The sequence below is a fragment of the Pholcus phalangioides genome, unplaced genomic scaffold (genome assembly GCF_987345545.1).
Source record: "Pholcus phalangioides strain wild (caught in Gottingen) unplaced genomic scaffold, Ppha-v1.0 ptg000030l_1, whole genome shotgun sequence".
NCBI classification, from domain to species: domain Eukaryota; kingdom Metazoa; phylum Arthropoda; class Arachnida; order Araneae; family Pholcidae; genus Pholcus; species Pholcus phalangioides.
In genome coordinates this window covers 6,646,411-6,666,051 of record NW_028301620.1, presented here as the reverse complement: position 1 = coordinate 6,666,051, position 19,641 = coordinate 6,646,411, and the positions used below count along the sequence as shown (strand labels likewise).

Below are 19,641 nucleotides of genomic sequence, written 5' to 3'. Positions count from 1 at the left end.
GTTGTAAAAAAAAAAAGTAGAGCAGATGTTGATATGCAAATATATATATATTCATATATAAATAAACAGTTGAAGAAATTTTAGAAGGTTGAAACTATCTTGAATACATTACATATCCTTCCGTAGTTTTATGCTTGCTCTACTCAAATTCTATATTTTACAAGTATATATACATGTATAAAATTGTCCAAAATAATTATGTTGGGGGGGGGGGGGAAAGATTATTTTAAAATCACACATTATGTATTGCAGTATAGTCACTTTAAGCATTACATGCAATCAATGTGCGTATTTTCAATGGGAATTTATATGTTGAAAAGCAGTATTTGAGGTTTTTGACAGAGTTTTTGACGGAGGGTTTTTGACGTGACAGTTTAAACCGTCAAAAACCTGCCAAACCTGGTTAGTATGTAAATATGTAGGGAGTCTTTCAGCTAAGTACAGGGCTTGGAACATCACTTCACCTGGGTGATCATCAGGGCTGGACAAATTCCCAAAAATTAATACACGCTGAACTTAAAATAACACACGCCCAGTCAAAATTTTTACATGCCCCAGACATGCCAGACAATATAGTCCTGTCCAAGGATGATGTCACTCTCTGCTATGCATATGAAGGTTTTCATCAGCTAGATGATGCGAAGCTGAATTCAGCAGAGAAAGAAAATTCAACTGTCCTTGTGGGGAATCGAGTCCACACCCTCTCATTTGCCGGGTGAGCATCCTAGACCACCAGACCACAAAGGCAATGAAGGACAATCTTTCCTTAGAAGTTGTTGCACTGAACACAATGGATAAGTCACCATCTCATGGTAATGTCGGTATCACAAGCTCTGGCCTGAGTTAGGTCACCCCATCCATGTACAGTTCTGTTCAGTGCATGAGTACTAAGGAAAGATTGATGTTCGTTTCCTGTGTAGTCCAGTGTGCTCACCTGGCAAGTGAGAGGACGTGGGTTCGATTCCCTGCAAGGGCAGTTGAATTTTCTTTTTTTCCTAAATTCATCTTTGCATCAGCCAGCTGTGGAAAACCTTAAAATATAGTCCTGCCCTGGTGCTCATGATTTTGAGACGGCTCTGCATATAATTCACAAGAGGGAAGCTAGTAGAATTCTAGCCCAAGGGTCTGGGTATCAACCTCATTTATAAAATTTTTTTCACCCATACATTAAAAAAAAGTGATGGAGGCAGTAGGCACTGGATAAGATAGGAAGGCAAGAAAGCAATATGGTTTAAAGGGGACAATAAGAAAAAAAGCTTCAGTAACACTATATTTAATGACAAATAATTTTATGTCACCATTACTTCAAGATATACACAAAAACTGGCTAATTTTGTATAGATACTGATTTTCGGAAACAATTCCTCTTTGCCGCTACTGGGACTTGAACCTGAGTCCCTTGATAACGAGAGCATTCAAATCCTGGTAGCGGCAGAAATGAAAATTTTTCCAAAAATCGGTATCTCTACAAAATTAGTCAGTTTTTCTGTATATCTTGTATTAACAAGTGGAGAGTATGCATTTCTATAAAATATATATTGCTATCTGGTGGCCTGATGTCATTTAGGAGCCATTACTATCACCGGCCATTGCACGGTACCATTCAGCATATAGTCGCTGTGGTGGTCGAGTGGTTATAGTGCCGGACTCGTGATGCAACGATCCGGGTTCGAACCCCACAGTGGTGGTCGGCTGAAGTTGGTTTTCTGTGGTTCCCAACTTCAAGGCGCAAATGCGAGCCGATCTCCCCGTTAAAAAGTCTCGCCACAGAGAGCAACAGTCCTACAACGGTAAATCATTCAACCATAACACTTCACTCATAGTTAGTAAAACTGGGGGCAGATGACAGCACTACACATAACAAGCATTACACAGAAACAAACTTTATGTCAGGTTGCACTACACGTACATTCCCGCATGTACCGATTCGTTGAGGGGTTCCGCGGGGGGGGGGGGGGTGCATGTGTGGTGTAGCAGTAGTAGGTAGGGACTCAGGGATCCATGATGTTCTTAAGTCAGCCACCTCGTTGGGCAATTTGCCTATTGTGGCGTTGTATTTGTATATGCACTCCATTGGTTAAGCATTCTGTTACTATAGCTTAGTTGGTAGAGCACTCGACTGGCAATCGAGTGACCCGGGTTCGAGTCCCGGTAGTAGCAGAGATGCAATTTTTCCAAAAAACCGTGTCTCTAAAAAATTACCCAGTTTTTCCATATATCTTGTATTAACAAGTGGAGAGTACATCATTCTCTAAAACAATTATTACTTACCTATAATTATTCTGTATACAGAAAAGTGAAATGTATTTAAAGAACAAATTTTCATCTTAGTTTTTATTTCTATAAACTAGTGGTTCTCAAAGTGTGTGTTGTGGCTCCGAGGGTCATCGTCAACCTCTATTAGGAGTATCGTGAAGAGTTGTTACATTGATGTGCACCCGTTCAGTGCTTTGAACTAGTTCTTTTCTAGATTTCTGGGGAGCCACATGGAAAAAGTTTGAGAATCATTGCTATAAACCAATCAAAATTCCACAGTAAAAGAGTGTGCAAAACAATGTAAAGAGTACAAACAACAAAAAGTAAAGAGTGTGAAGCAACAACAAAGTAAAGAGTGTGAAGCAACAAAGTAAAAAGTAGATGTAACATATCCAGCAACAACATAGTTTAATGTATTTCTCACGATGTCAAAGGTGTAGTTTATGAACAAAATTATCATCAAGCATAATCTACTTCTTAATGTTCCCCCCCACATCCATCTCCAAAGTAAATAACCAAAGAACACATGTCTTTCCACATACATTTTTATATCTGTATCTGTGATTATATGGCTCCATGGGATTATGTGAGAAATCCTTCCTATTGTTCCTTCTTTTTTCTAAAAGGGGAAAAAAAGAAAAAGTTTTTCTTCAGATTTGTTTTTTTTTATATTTTTTCATGGCATACATATCAAGAAAGTAAATGGGCCAATGATATACATGGGTGATTCAACTAATAGAGCTTTCAGGCATGTAATGATTCCCTATTACATTCTAACTTGTCTGATATATCAGTGCTTTTGCTCATAGACAAAAAGACTCCCCCTCACCCCGATATAGACATACTCACCTGAAAAGTATAACATTTTTTCAGGCACGGTTATACATTAATACGTGATATTCAAAACATATTTTCGGAGAGATTTCCTACATTATAAAAGCAAAAGAAAATAAAATTAAAGTTTTCCTACCCATTTGCTCATTTTCGAAATTGTTGGAGCTCTGATTCCTATACTGCCAATTTCCGCTCTTGTAGTTGTTATCCTCATGTATGCTCTGCCAGTTCTCTTGCATATTCCAGTTGCACTGCTTTGTACTACCTGGGCATGGAAGGAGTGGTTGTCTGAAACGACGTTCTAGGTAGCCGTTCCCATTCAATCTGAAATTTGATTCCATGTGATTGTCATATGGAAATGCTTGATGTTCACCATAGAAATTTTCAGACTGAATGTCATTCAAATTAGAACGTGCAGACCCATTCACAGATGTGCCATTTTTATTGATGTTTTCAGATAGTCTATGACCAGAATTGAAATTGTTCTGATGACTATTGAAGCTTAAATAATGAAACTGATCTCCAGGTGAAAAGCTATCTCTGTAGTTCAAAACATTTTCTTTACCGGCTTGAGCGATGTCGTTTTCTGAATGCATGCGTCGTAATGAATTATTCAGTTTATAAGGAGAATGTGGGTATGCACGATTTCTGTTTGGGCTCATCATATGACTTCCATAGCTTCCAGATGGACTAGTTCTAACATCATTATGATATCTTTCCCTATCATCTGCACTTGAATGACGATTTTGTCCATTTTTGATGGTCATAAAAGACGGGTCATCTGAACACAATCTGCTTTCTGAATGTGCCTTGTCTGGCCAATAGGGACCATTTTTCTGGTTCTTCATCTGTCCACTTCTTCGGATGTTTCCAGATTCAAGCCTATTATCTACAGAAAAGTAATGCCTCGAATTATTCCCAAAGGGACTTCTGCGATTCATGCCAAACTTTGGCTTTTTAGCACCAAAACAATTTGGACTTTCCACAGAACACCTGGATTCACCATTCTCTGCACCTGAGAAATGACAGAAATGAATATGAAATTAAGCACCCAAGATGATGACATCAGAATATAAATAAATTCAAAAGTATAAGTACTGTTTAGTATTCAGATCCCCAAGAATTTTTTTGCTAATTTTTATGGTACATTGTCATAATTGTTAATTACTATGCAGAAAAACTTGATTTTCTAGCATACATAATGTATTATGGACAGTTAGAATTGTGGTCACTTCACACACCGAGAAGGTCAAAGTGGCCAGGAACTGGTTGACCACTTCTTAAACTTTGGACATTGTTAGCAATATACAGTTAACATTTGTGTTTACAAACTCGTATGGATGCTCACAATTAGTTCGTAAAATCAAAAGATTGTAAATGAGAATGGCATATAAAAAAAATGGCATTGTCTAATTACAAAAGAATGTTTCAAATGTCACTGACATCATCTCAGAAGCAGCTACAAGCTAATATATATATATAGACCATGTTTGTATTCATTGGTTGTGGTAGCTAGGGCCGTCCAGAAGATGAACTCAGCATGTGTACTAAAAAAGTTGTTATACTCAACTTGTTGTCTTTTCCACTCAGAAATCAAGTTTATCACTGGAAAAGACTAGCAGCATTATCACTAGGTTGAAATTTTGAAAGTAGTTGTTTTATTTATTTCTGCAGCTCTTATATGTATCTACATTCGTTTATTTGTATTATTATTACTATTTTCTTTGTATTTTATTATTGCTCTTTTGTGTGACTAAATTCTAATGTACACATTGCAAAAAAAGGGAACTAGTACTTTAGTTTAGGCTTAACGCCAAAGTACTATCAGAAACGTTTGTGAATTCCGGCCAATCTTGGTGGCATTTCCCCCTGATGAAGAACTCAGAGATGGCTTTGTATATTCAAAACTCAATTTCGTCAATTTATTTTTATTTTTCAATTTCTTTTGACTTATTTCCATGTAAAGCTAAGTTGCTTTTTTGAATTTCATTCCATAGATTATACATCACACTATATATATTCTAGCTGCCTTTGGCGCTGATATTGATATATTATGTATATTTAACTTAAAACTGTCATATAATCTACTCTGCTAAGTTATATTTCTGCTCGGATATATATATATATATATTCAAATTGTATTTTTTTTTTATGGACCTTTTTTTATGGACAGTATTACATATTATTTTCAAGATACAGTCAACCTTCATTATAATGACCCCAAATTATAACAACCATTCTGTTGCAACGACCAGTAGGAAAAGTCCCAAATGTTTTCATACGTCAATTGTGCTATGTTATCCTTCCGATATAATGCCCACCCAATATATGTTTTCCGTAGAACGATAGGAGTCGTTATAACAAGCATCGACTGTATATGCTTTTATATTGGGTTGCTGAATTTTAGTTATATTTGACATCCATATATTTTCTATGGACTCCTTTTCTTAGCCACCTCGTTCAACAACCTGACTGTTTACAATTAAATTATACATATTTTACAATGAAACTCTAATTTTTATAGTTTTATTGTAATTGGTAAGTGACTAGGGACAAATAAATTATGTTATGTGGTCATTGTAAATAAAATTCAAACTGAAAAATGCAATTATATGGAAATTTTGAAGTGATGAGTTGAATATTCACAGCTATCTCTGGGTTCTTCGTCGGAGAAAACACCACAGAGACTGGCTAAAAGCAAAATGTTTCTGACAGTACTTAAGCTAAAAATTACTCAATCACCCTATGTTTTGCCATGCATTATATCAGAAGTCAATCATACAGAAAAATCAACCTTGACACACGAAAAAACACTATCAGAAATACAAAAGCAAACCAAATCAACATCAATAATCAAATAAAAAGCTACATAGAAGAGATGCAGAATGAAGAACCCAGAGCTAGTTGTGAATATTCAACTCATTGCTACAAAATTTTTACGTAATTACATTTTTCAGTTTGAAATTTTATTTCTGTTGTATTGTCTCCTCAGCATTTGTGCTATGTTGTAAATTTAATAAGTAATTTAATAAGTAATCTTCCACAGTCCAGTCTGTCAACTCTTTTCTTTGATGCACAGAAAATTATGAAGACATGTACGTTTTTTAAGAATGATTCGCTTTAAAGACCACTTTCAGAAGCACAGTGCAAAATGTATAAATCACAAGCAGGTTTGGCAGGTTTTTGACACATGGCAGTTTTTGACAGTTTAAACTGGGGGGGGGGGGGGGGGGGGCGTTATCACCCTGAAAAAAAAAGGCGGGGGGGGGGGCATCAGGATTTCATATTTCATAGATGTTTTGGTACGGCATGGACTAAATAAGGTTGAGAGCCACTGCTCTAGTCTATGATTGTTGGTAGCAGTAATTTCAGGAGGGTACAGTAAGACCCCAGGCCACTCGTGAGAGAGAAGATAGTCATATTTTGAGGCTGGGCTTTGGTGGGTTCCACTGCATCAGTGACAGAAATTCAACTTTTGATAACACTGGCATGCCACAAAAAACTATTTGGAATCTATTATTTAAAAATTAAATATGCACTGGGGCCTCATGACATATTTACAGTGACTAAAAATTACTGCAGTGTGTGACTCAAGTGATGTTGGGCTAGGGTACATTGCAGATCTTTTCTCAAATAAAAGCAAGTTTCGCCTTCCTGTGATGGATGTATGGTTAGAACACTTGCAACAAATACGTATGTACTTGTTAAGCTGTAACAACAATAGCTCGAAAAAAATTCGTTTCCGAGATAATTTTGTCAATGACTAATTTTTCAGCAAAAAGTGCTTCACCTTTTATCAGCTATAACTGTCAATTTTTGTTGTAAAAAGATTTTTTTTTGCATGCCAGTGACAGAAGATTATTTGACTAAACATGACTTACAAGACCAGAAGGCCCTATAAAAAAATTAAATTAACTTTTTAAATTACAATTTTTTTGGATGTGAACAGCATTTAGGATGTCTGAAAATAGTTGAAACTTTTTTTTTCAACTAGGAAGTGTGCTCTAAAATAAACAGTTAAGTAATTAGTTATTGTACAAAACAACAAGCGTGGACACCTTGTATAGACTTGTATCTTTTGTATCATAAATATGTATTATAAAATCTTTAGAAAAAATGGCAGAACCTTATTATATTGCATAGAGTTGGGGGGGATATGATTAATCTCGTGTTATAACCTGGACCAGAATATGACAAAGCAAAAAAGTGGATTTTCTAATTTAAAAAACAAGTAGAGGGAGAGATGGCACAAGCAATGCATTAAATTTCATGATATATCGAAAAGGAGGTATAACAAAGCCTATTAATGATGCAATAGTCATCAATGAAAAAGAAAAAATACTCACCATAACGTTGAAATTTCATAGATCGGCTATCCATAATTGATCCTGGAGAATTCTGTTGAACAATAAATCCCATTAGTGTTTTATAGTTTCCTTCATGTTATAAGTTTATAAACTAAATAGCTTTTGCTCATTGGCAATTAATATAAAGATTAGCTACAGACCGAATGTTTCCCTAATTGTTCTTCTGTGTATGATTATGAATACAAGGTGTACATAAAATAAGGTGATATTGTGTATATTGTTAGCTTCTCACAATGCTTTGATTGAATATGTTTTCTCAATGATTATATTGGTAATCATACCAGAAGAAAAATTTGGCTATAAGAAATAAAAAAAATTGTGAAACCTGTCTAAAACGGACACTATATGAGAAGAAAACATATTTTGGAAAAAATTAAATGTAATCCCCTTGGTGATTAGCACATTAATTTGTACACCTGAATAAAATGAAAACCTGTCTAAAATGAAATATCATTTGTCTCTTGACGTTTTGTTCCATGCAGGTTTCACTGTATATACACTCATTGCCATAAAAATTTGCGCACCCAGAAGAAGTCGTCAAAATGAAACGAAATTTTACACATGTAAGTACTATGTTGATATAAGTAAGTGATTAGAAAATCCAAGAAAAAGGATCATTTATTGCAGAAAAAAGTACAGATGAACAGAAGTTTTAGTACTCTGTTGGACCTCCTCTAGCGCGAATGCACGATGCGATACGAGCGGGCATTGAGGCATACAAGTTCCGTATGATGTCCTGAGACATCTCGTTCCACAGTTGCTGTAAATGCGCCTCTAGTTCGACCAACCTCGTAGGGTGTCCAACTTGCCATCCCAAATGATCCCAGATATGCTCGATTGGTGACAATCCTTGCTGTGTGTGGCCTAGTATTGTCTTGTTGAAAAATGGCTCCTGGGAGCCCTGCCATAAGTGGCAACACATGTGGTTGAAGGATGTTATGGACGTACCGCTGGGCTGTCATTGTGCCATGGATCAATATTAGGGGTGACCGTGTATCGTAAGCAATGGCACCCCATACCATGACACCAGCTGTGGGAGCGGTGTGTCGCTGTAAAGCGAAGGCAGGATTGAAGCGTTCACCACGGGGTCTCCACACATGAACACGATTGTCATCACTGCTCAAGTTGAATCTTGATTCGTCGCTGAAGACGACCTGGTTCCATTCCGTTGCAGTCCAATCCCGTCGTGCTCGCCACCACTCCAAACGGAGGCGTTGGTGGGTGGGTGTCATTGGCTGCACACATAATGGGCGCTGTGATACCAGATGTCCTTCAGCCAGGCGCCTTGCAATGGTTCGGGAAGGGGCCCGTAGTGAAGCTGCTGCCTGTGTCTGGATAGCGGCCAATGAGGCAATTGACTCTACGTGTGCGTTTCGGATGATGTGACGGTATTCTCAACGACTGGTCTGTCGAGGGCGTCATGAACCTGGTCGCCATGTAAATGACGTCTCTTCTGTCCACTGGTCCCAACACCTCATCACAGTAAAATCAGAACGGCCTAGTTGACGAGCTACTCGTCGAGCTGACCACCCAGCTTCTATCATCCCGATGATTCTCCCCCTATCGAACTCTGACAACTGCTCATATGGTCTTTGACGGCAGCGTAACGGCATGTCTACCTCAGCATTTCCTTTGCAAATGATTAAATACACTCCAGCAAGCTCTGCTTACCTGTTTTATGCTCCAAGGAGAACGAAGTTCAACGCCCTCTAGTGGCATTACGCAATGTGCAATCACGCTGCAATTCTAATCATTCGCATATCTGCCCGACATGTACCTTCAGGCCAACTTTCGTTTCGATCCCACAATTATTTCTTGGTGCGCAAATTTTTATGGCAATGAGTGTAGTTTAATTTTAATCATCTCTGATACAAAATTCTTTTTGGCTTAGAACTGAGCCAGTGTGGTCCTTGAACTTTACTTTTGATTCACTGTGCTTTTATAAGGATTTTTGCAATGCATCAAAGTTCAAAATGCATTCAGTCATTTAAATTTGTGTTCAAGTGGGTTATTGTTATTTTTTGCGAGGTCGTTTTTTTGTATCCTGTAGCTACATTTATATTTAAAATGATTTGAGACTAACTGAGACTAAATCCAGAGTCAAATCCTTAAGTTTTCCTAAAACTAATGAACAAAAAGACAAATACTAAACAATCTTACTCCATTGTGATTTGGAGGAATGAGAATATAAAACAGAAGATACGCTTGCTGATTTAGCACATTGAGGAGGTCTACTCTTCGAACCTGGAAAACATAAATTTTAATAGTGAATATGAAAATCTGCGTAAAAACTATTACTGTTTCATGAATTTTTCACTCTTGCATCTCTATAGTTAATTTGATAGAATTCAATTCCTTAATAACATAAAGTGATAATTCAGGTATACTTTTAGATTTCAATATGAAAGAATTAATTTTGCGGCAAAACTGTCAGATGCAATGTATCGCTGTATAAAAATTATTTGTGCAAGTTATTCAAACATGTAAAGTAAATCGAAAAGAAAAAGGAAAGGCAATGTATGTACCACGCTATAAAGAATGTAGAAAAAAGTTATGCAATAAATAATGAACAAAATACATGGCATGTCTAAAAAGTAAAGACGCATAACATATATGACAAAAAGGAAATATTTTATTGCATGTGGTTAGCAATGCTAGCTTTGACCGCGATCTTTTTGCTTTCCCCTTGAATCTTTTGTCATTGTTACATTGAACTGAAATAGAAAATGCGAGAGCTCAACGAATATTCACAAAGATATTATTCATGTTGATTGAAACTGAATCTACAAAATGTAATAAAGTGGTGCCATGTGAATTCTCTGGATGCAGGACTGATACAATGCCCTCCCAAAAATTGTCGCAAATTGTGATTGTGGTGCACATGCTAATTTTTGTAAATATGTGACCAAACTGCTGAAGCTTCATTGCAGTGTATATTAGTGTGGGTTGAAAAAAATGGAATTTTTATTTTGAAATAGCTAGAGTGCAGAAAAGTCGCCTCCTTTAATAAGAAGAAAAACGATGTGAAAAATTTTAAAATCGGTTGATATCTTCCAGTCGTGCATCAGACTTGAAGTTTATGGAAATTGACAAAATAGAACATTTTTCTGAAATTTTTTAATATTACTTGAAATTCTAGGATCGACATGCAAAAGTTTGTAATGCTCATTTTACGGTCCAATAAACTAAAATAAATGAAAACATCATTAATATTTCAATGTTTATTGGTCGCGCAACGTGTTCAAAAAATGAGAATTAACCAAATTTTTGCAGGTTTCATTGTGCAGCTTTTCGTTCGTTTTATCAGAACAAACCACCCAGAATTCATCACCAGGAGGTGGTTGCATGTGGAGTTCCACCCACACGCACCCCAATCAAACATCTAAACTAAGCGTGTTTAATTCACATTGTATTTGAAAAATAGTTACTGCAAAAATTTGGTGGTTTAGTTTCTTCTACTTTTTCTTTTCCAAGTGCACACGTTTAAAGTCTGACTTTTGGAAGATATCAAGAATGACTGATTTTGATAATAACGTAGATCTGTGATGTAGCTATCTCTATCTTCATGTCACATCCTTTAGTTGAGGCTTCTGTAACAATTTAAGCATATCCCTCAACTGTCTGAGTCTGACTGGAGTACGTATGAATTGCAAGTGGAAAGACCACTATAGTGGATCGTGTATCTACTCAATTTCAACGAAATTCCTCTCCGTCATATTTTTCCGCATATAGATGGTGCAATGAATTAATGAACATCAGGACTCTGCCACTGGAATTATCCTGCTGCCGAGATCTCTTCCAGCCCAGCTTCGTTATGAAGTCTGGGACAAAGTATGTGCACCTGACAATCTGAGCCGTATGTAGTGTTGTGCGGGAATGTTTAGTGCTATCATCTAAATTTGAAATTGTGAGTGAAGTGAAATGATTGAATATTTGTACCGTTGTAGGCCTGTTGCTCTCTATGTCAAGATTTTTTAACAGGGAAATTGGCTCACATTCGCGCCTCGAAGTCGGGAACCACAGATATAGATGATGCATCTGCAGAGCCAAAATCTTTTTCTGGGCCCATTTGATAACAGCTTACTGGATGTGGAAGCTCTCTGTGTTGGAGTATGAATCTGTAGATTGTTGGTTTCTAGAAGTAGACAGAAAGATGCTGAGAAAAGACCAGCAGTACTGTATTTATTAGACATATCCAAAACAATAAAGCCAGGCCATTTTCCAGGGGATTTGTCAATTCTAGGTCCTGCTCGTCTGTCACATTCTAGATGGCTAAATGCAGCCAATAGAGTGCTAAGGTTGCCAAATAAGCTAAGTTAAGCTTAAGTTAGCCAAATCCTTTTGGGAACCGGAAGTTATTTTCATGTTGAAATTGTACGTGCCTGTATGGTTCCACATAAAAAAGAACTAATATTTCAATGACACGCTAAACATGCTTTTCCAGCAGTTCAAAAATTACGATATTTAAGGAATTATTAACCGGAATACTTGCTTGTTGTATCCTTCCCCCTAATGCCACAGGAAGTATGTGATGATGATATATCATTCATCAATTCTGACATCGGAGGCATCGAAAGGCTTTTCCGATGGACTCAGACAGTCGAGAGATGTATCAAACTTGTAACCGAGGCCTGAACTAAATAAAGTATATAGACATGAGAAGCTTAAGTGGTACATCAGATCTACGCTATTGTCAAGATCAGTTATGACTGATTTCTCCCAAAAGTCATATTTTGAATGTATTAATTTTGATGTCTAGTTTTTTGATATATAATGTAAATTATATGCACACGCCTATTTCAGATGGTTGATTGGGTTGCTTGTGGGTGGAGCTGGACGTGCAGCCACCTCCTTGTGATGAATTCTGGATCGTTTTGTTCTAACAAAACGAGTGAAGAGCTGCACAATGAACGATCACTTGCAAAAATTTGGTAAATTCATGTTTTTCGAACACGTTGCGCAACCAATAAACATGGAAATATTAATAATGTTCCAATTTATTTTACTTTATTGGACCATAAAATAAGCATAACAAACAATAGCATGTCGATCCTAGAATTTCAAGTAATATTAAAAAATTTCAGAAAAATATTAGATTTCACCAATTTCCATAAACTTCAAGTCTGATGCGCGACCGGAAGCTATCAACTGATTTTAAAATTTTTTACGTCATTTTTCTTCCTATTAAAGGAGGCAACTTTTCCATACTATAGCGATTTCAAAATAAAAATTCCATTTTTTTCGACTCACCCTAGTGTATATACAGGGTGCATAGTTAACAGGGCATTTTGTATTTTACTGTCTAACCTTTGATCCTAAAGCAGTGGTTCCCAATAGTTTTTTAGGCCATGCCCCACCAAAGCATCTGTGAAATCCTGATGTCTCTTAGTACTTCTGACAGGGAGTACCCCCCCCCCCCCTTCCCCAACAAAACTTCACTTTTCCATAATTTCTTTCCCCTCAAATTCAAGAACCATTATTTTTTGCTTTGTCCCAGTAGTGTGTGCAGGAGGCTGATCAGGGGCCCGTGACCCCCAAACTGACCAAAAATTAAGAAAAATATTTAATATTTCGGAGAGAAAATTTTAATATTGAAAATACCCTTTGTGCTATATTAACATATTTCTGTTAATTTAAATGCTTTTTGAAGGGTAGTAGCTCTAAATTTCTTGGAAAGAAAAATTTTTTGTCATCCCTCCCAAAGAAGGTTGATCTTGGATATGCCCTTGCTTTGCCTTTTTGAATTTTAAAATCAATGGGGCTTTGCCGCCCCCCCCCATTTGTCTACTTACTTCGTCAAAAGCAGTGGTTCTTAATCAAGAGACCTCAAAGACTTCAGGAGGTTTATGACCTTGGATAAGAAAACAATTAACTCATTTTTTTTACATTGCTATACACATAATATTATTTTTTAAAGGAGTTCATAGTCCTTATCTTACTGGCACAAATTTTCTGTGAAACACAAAACATTAAAAGAACCCTTAGTCAAACCCCTTCCACTCAAAGAGAAAAATAAAAGGAACTCATAAAAAAATTGACCTTTTTCTCAGCCCAATGTATCAAGGAAAAATAAATTTTTTGGAAATTTTTTAAACTTCCCATAATTGGTAGCAGGCTTCCCCGGATTGCAAAAGGGCTTGGGTTCAAGTCCCAGTGGAGACCAGATGACTTTTCTTTCAGAGTTCACCTCAGCATAATATCCAGAAAATATGCAATCCTTCATCAAGAAATAGTTTAAAACTAAAAAATTTGAACTGATATACAAAATGAAGGCCATTCAAAAGGTTAGAAGTCTTCATATAAAAGCTCAAATTGCCCCCCCCCAATATTGGGAATCGCCGTCCTAGAGGCATACTTCCAGTTAGAAAAATATCCAAGTAACTTGTAATACTCAGATATCACATTCATGTTGAAAGAGGTTGTATAGTTATTGAAATAAAACCGTGTGGTAAAATTTTGGTAAATGAACAGTCCTTGTTATGTAGATCGCGTCAAGACGCAAAAGAAATAAATAAATGAATAAAATAGATATAACCGGTGACTTCACATCTAGGTTCGAAAAAGGGCGAAATATTCAATATGTGTTATAACGAAATCGCGCAGTAACGAGGGGGGCTAGTGTATGATATTAGTATCCGATTGATATTTTTGGAATTCTTAAAATAATATGTGAGAAAATTTTTTGATTGACCAAACCAGAGATGAAAATCTTCTCATAATAGTGATTATTATGTGAATTAAACATTGTGATGAAATATATAAATATATAATGATTTTTTAAAAATATTCCACGTTAAATATTCCAATCTCGAAATTTTATCTTTTATTGTTTTAAATAACTACTGCATGAATTCCAATAATTCTTCTTCATATACTTATAAAGAACATATAATATATTTAAATTATGAAATAATTTTTAAGGGATTTCCGACCTTTTAACATGGTGAAAAACTATGCTCTAGTAGAAATATTATTAAAATATTATTTAAACATATTTAAGATTGTATGTGCTATCCTATGGAATAAAATGTTTTACATACCTGCAATGGTTTTGTATAATTATATTTATTATCGATAAATATATTTCATCATGTGCATATAGTCTTTAGTTTTTGTAATTGCATTTTTAATTGGGTTGCTGTATTTTGAAAAAAATATGACAAACACATTTGTTATGGGCATCTTTTTCTCAGCCATCTCGTTGGGCATTTCGCCTGTTATGGCCTTGTATTTATATTTGTAAATAAAATACCAAATTACAAAGTTGTTGCCCTGTCTCTCCCGATGCCAAAAAAAAATTCATGTTTCTTAGTGGAATATTCACTGAGATATAGGAATTTGAAAAATAGAGAAAAGTTGGTAAAAAACCACATTAAATGCAAGTAAAATGGTTTATTCACATTTAATGTTTTTTCCGAACTCAACTCCATTTTTTGAATTTGAATATTTCAGTGAACATTGCATTTAGAGAGGTAGAATTTTTTTTATTTGCATCAGGAGAGACAGGGCAACAATTTTGTAAGCAGGTTTTTGAGTACAGGGTGTCTGTATGAAAAGAAAAGTTAACATTTTTATTTTAATAACCACACAACCCCTTGCAACACAAATGACATATCTGAGTACTACACAATAGTTGGATACTGGACAATTTCTAACTGGAAGTATGACTTTATGATCAACGGTCGCCAGTAAAATACCATACGCTCTGTTACCTATGCACTCTGCCTGTATATAACATCTTTAACATCCATTTCTATTGTTTCAAAAAGAATATAATGTTGAGTTTACAAGTACGTGTTTTACGGAAGAACTCTTTTATGACCACCATGACCCTGCACTAATGGCTACGCAGAAATTTTCTGTCTCTGAAAGGGGACTTCAAATCCATTCCAATTTTTAAATGGTTAGTAAAAACATTTTAATCGATTAATCATGATTAATAAAATTTTAACCAAATATTTTCAACCCTTATTACTTTATAACAAACTTATTAGGTAACTTATTTTTTAATTAAATGATTCTGAAAAAATATATTTTATTCATTTCAATCGCCTATTAGTTAGAAATGAAAAAAATATTGGAATATGCTTAGAGATTAAGGCTGCATGTGTAAGTAATGCTGAACAATTTTGTCAGATCCTGAAATTTCTTTCTAGGATCTTGCCGTTTTTTTAGAAAATTAATCATTTTAGGTTAATCACTGATTAGAAACTACTTTGGATCTTCATACTATTATTTTTTCCCAAAAAATTGCTTCCAAATAATAATAGAAGTGTTAACGTAATGTTTCCTAAATTCAAAAACTGCTGTTCACAGTGGAGACAACAAATTTTGGTCTTGTCTTCTAAAAACTTCCATCAAACTCAATTTAAAACTGAAATCACCAGTTTTCAATTGGATCGACTTGTATTTCTCCCATGTCAAAAGATTTGATCAAAATATCAATTCAAATACTTTTAAATATGGCCACTCATCTTAAATATATTATAGCCCATCTTACGAATACAATTTAAGACATCTAAATGTTGGGGATGTTAAAACTTAAAAAATTCCCAGTCTACTACATTACATTTGATATAATTACAGTGCTACCCTGACACACATCAGTAGCTCATTCCAAGACTGACAATTTAAATTTTTCCAACAGTGATGCCCCTTCCTCCTCAGGAAGAGAAAGAAGGTAAATTTGCAGATATATCTTTTCTTATATTTATATTTTTTAGCATGACTTTTTCCGGGGGATGCCTTTATTTTCTAAGAACACAGCATCAAAGGAATTTCAGCTTTGCTCAAAATTTGTCTAATTACTTCTAGGATGAGATAAGATGAATGCAAGGTAACTGAGTCTGGTAAGTCAAGGTAACAGAGATCAGGGTTTTACCATATATCTCCTACAGAGATCTAATATAATCTTCCTAGTGCATTCTAACTCGCCCGAATCCCTGGAACCATGTTGTCTAATATAAACTTATTAAATATTATCTTTCCGAGTTTTCTACAAGTTTACATAAGAATGAATGTTCTTACAAATAAACCCCGAAAAAGCATAACTTTGAGTTGGAAAATTTATGTAAAAAAATAAATTAAAAACCTACCCTAGCATCATCCATCAAATACCAGCAACCATTTGAATTGCGAATGTAGCAATAGTAATGACCAGATGTGCAGTTCTGACCTGCATGCACAAGGACAGCATTTAGTCTGTACATTACAGGAGGTCCCTAGAATAATTTTTATTTTATATTTTATTTTCAGACATTATTAACATTGAAAAAAATTGCAAAACATCCTGTACACAACTATGAAAATCAATCGCAAGTGACATATTTGACATGTAAGATTATATGATTTACGACCAAAATTTATTCCTAGTGATAGAAATTGTACTACAGAAAATTCTCTTTTTCTTACTTTATTCTCAGACATGAATGGGCGTAAATTCAACTTTTCTGGATAAGAAACATGCTTTGTTATTTTTCCACCATTAACCCTGTTGTAATCAAACCTGGAAGAAAAGTTTAAAAATGCAGGTTGCATACAAAGATTAATGTATGAATGACAAGCAGTATTAGAAAAAAGACAAAACATTTCAAGAATGGAAATGCCAGCATTGAATATCAACCTCATAGCAAATGTCTGCATCAAACACAAAATACTATAACATCAAGAAAGACAGATACGTCATTGTCATGACGAATACAGCTAAACAAGGAATAGGACACAATTAATACAATGTAGGAAATGATTTGAAGGTAATGTTTTCAAAAGACTTGCACCTGCTATAGGTGCTGCATTTCTTGACCAAAGATCATCAAGTTTAAAGAAAATTTAACGATCTAAATCAGGGATATCAAATCTACCGCCAAAACACAGATATCAATACAACCAAACAAGCCATTTCTAAATTTACATAAATATTTTATTTACTATTTATTTTATTATTTAGTACATTCCAAGTCGATTTTTCCTCCTAATTAACAGAGAGAACTATAAAACAGTTTTTTGTTTGTTTTTCCAACTTGGAAATTTAAATTTGGTTTCAAAGTACCTATCACCAACTATCGTTTGCATTTTGAGAGAGCCCAAAAAAAAGTTTTTGTTATATTGTGGCCCAGAAAACCAAAAGACCAAAAAATACACATGCTACTAAGCAGCACAAAAGCATGCCACTTTCGAGCATATGCAAACAATTAGATTACTGATAAATGAATGTTATCAGTAATTTCCTAGGTTGCATACTCGAAAGTGGCATGCTTTCATGCTGCTTAGTAGCATGTGTACCACAAGCCAAAAGTTGAAAACCCTGGTATAGATCATATTCAGAGAAAAATACCTCAATCGAAAGAAAGTAGATTATTATTTTTGAAGAGTACATAATGGTAGGTGATGAAAGCTGGTTTTATCATAAACTATTTGCTAATCAGAAAAGAAGCCTACTTTTGATGTACATACTGACAAATACATAAACTAAAATTTGTAAAATTATCAATCATACATTTATTACATCTATCAATAATCTGCATTCCATAGTTTGCTAGAAACCATCAAGCATCACATAGAATGCTGGATTTCGTATTTTGCTGGTAAAAATATGAAATATTTATTCATTATTTTCCACACAATATTGACTAGAAACAATTGCAAACACTAACCTTTTGAGCTGAATCGTAGCAACATTTGGAGCCCGATGAATTGTAGATGTTTTCTTTGCTGATACAAGAGCATTACATTCAGGGCACTTGTATGCATTGTCTTTTTCGAGAATTTCGGGCTTCACAAACTGTTCTAAAGCCTTTTCCAATGTGTTAGCATTGTACTAAAGGAAAATAAAGTTTCAATGGGAGAAGAGAGAACAGGATTGGCACAGTATTTATGTTGATGGCATTTGCCAGTTTTTACCTCCTAAGAATGTTTTTACTGCCTCAGTGTTTTCATCACCTTCAGAGATAAAAAATCACTGGTTCTGCCATTACAGTCAAACCTCGTTAGTGCGTCACCCGGTTAACACGTCACTCCACTTACCGGATCACTGTTTGGAACTCCCAATTATCCTCAGGCACGAATTGGCACTGCTATGGCTTACTCCGTTTAGCGAGTCACTCCGCTTATCAAGTCATATTTTTGCTCTCCCAAGAGTGACTCATTAACGAGGTTTGACTGTATTTTAAAAATTTATATGCACTTATTCTTAATTTTTCCTACAAAAAAAAGCTTGTTTATTGTATTAAAGTAAAACCTCCTCTAATGGCCACCTCTAAACAATATCCACATTTTGTTGAAAAAAAAATGTGTCCCATAGACATAACATTATAATCTCCAAACAAAGACGGCACAAGCACACATTTTGGCATCCCTACGTAATGTTGGAGTGTTTAAATTGTGAAATTTTTACCACCTTTTTTCCAGCACCCAGGGCACCAGACCCGCCTGGTCCTTTGTGGTTGTGGCCCTGATGAATATTACAACAATTGAAGATTGTTATAATCAATTATTATAACAATTGACGATTGTTATAATCAATTATTATAACAATTGACGATTGTTATAATAAATTATTATAACATTACAGTGTCAATATAATCATACATTCAAATATAAGGAATTATATAATTATCATAATCAATTACAGAACAGATTATCATTTTACATGCTGCATAGATAGTACATTTTAGTTTTTTTTTGTTTTTTTTTTCAGAAATGAAATGGCCACCTCAAAATAGCAGCTGCATTTTCACAGTCCTGTTAGTGGCCGTTGTTGGAAGGTTTCACTGTATTATGAATTTTCTTGCCATAAAGGTATTGTCTCATATGGTCATCATATGCTGATGGAATAGTCTCTTTACATACCGTATATACTCGTGTATAAGCCGAGTTTTTTTGTGGAGAAATTCGTTCCTCAAGTGGGGGAAGGGACGGGTCGGCTTATACTCGGGTCAGTTTTTGATGAAAAAATATTGACCCCCCACAGTCAGTAGTTATTTTTGTAGCAGTGTTCGAGAAACTGGCATTATTGGTATGGGATATGTTCAAACCCCACCAGGGTTGTTTGGTTTAAACCATGGCCCAAGTGGTTTTTTTTAAAAAAACCAGTTTGGTTTTTTTGGCCGCCACATCTATTTCATCAGAATTTTATGCAGGTAAAGGTTGGCTTCAAAGGTTTAAGAAACTATTCAGATTCCGCAAT

General features: G+C 35.2%; 1 protein-coding gene and 1 non-coding gene across 2 annotated transcripts in view; one reads left to right on the top strand and one right to left on the bottom strand.

Annotated features, from left to right (window-relative positions):
* The window catches only part of LOC149067506 (uncharacterized), a 51,091-nt gene that overhangs the window by 10,480 nt on the left and 20,970 nt on the right, over positions 1 to 19,641 (bottom strand). Inside the window, exons 8-14 of the mRNA XM_089252786.1 lie at positions 18,110 to 18,273; positions 16,869 to 16,962; positions 16,553 to 16,678; positions 9,618 to 9,701; positions 7,437 to 7,488; positions 3,227 to 4,105; positions 2,799 to 2,875 (exon numbers count right to left, since the gene is read on the bottom strand). Of these exons, the coding sequence (XP_089108912.1) occupies positions 2,799 to 2,875; positions 3,227 to 4,105; positions 7,437 to 7,488; positions 9,618 to 9,701; positions 16,553 to 16,678; positions 16,869 to 16,962; positions 18,110 to 18,273 (1,476 nt within the window). The remainder of the gene's footprint in view (positions 1 to 2,798; positions 2,876 to 3,226; positions 4,106 to 7,436; positions 7,489 to 9,617; positions 9,702 to 16,552; positions 16,679 to 16,868; positions 16,963 to 18,109; positions 18,274 to 19,641) is intronic.
* On the top strand, positions 2,089 to 2,160 carry TRNAA-GGC (transfer RNA alanine (anticodon GGC)). The gene has a single exon. It is a non-coding gene; the product is annotated as a tRNA-Ala (tRNA).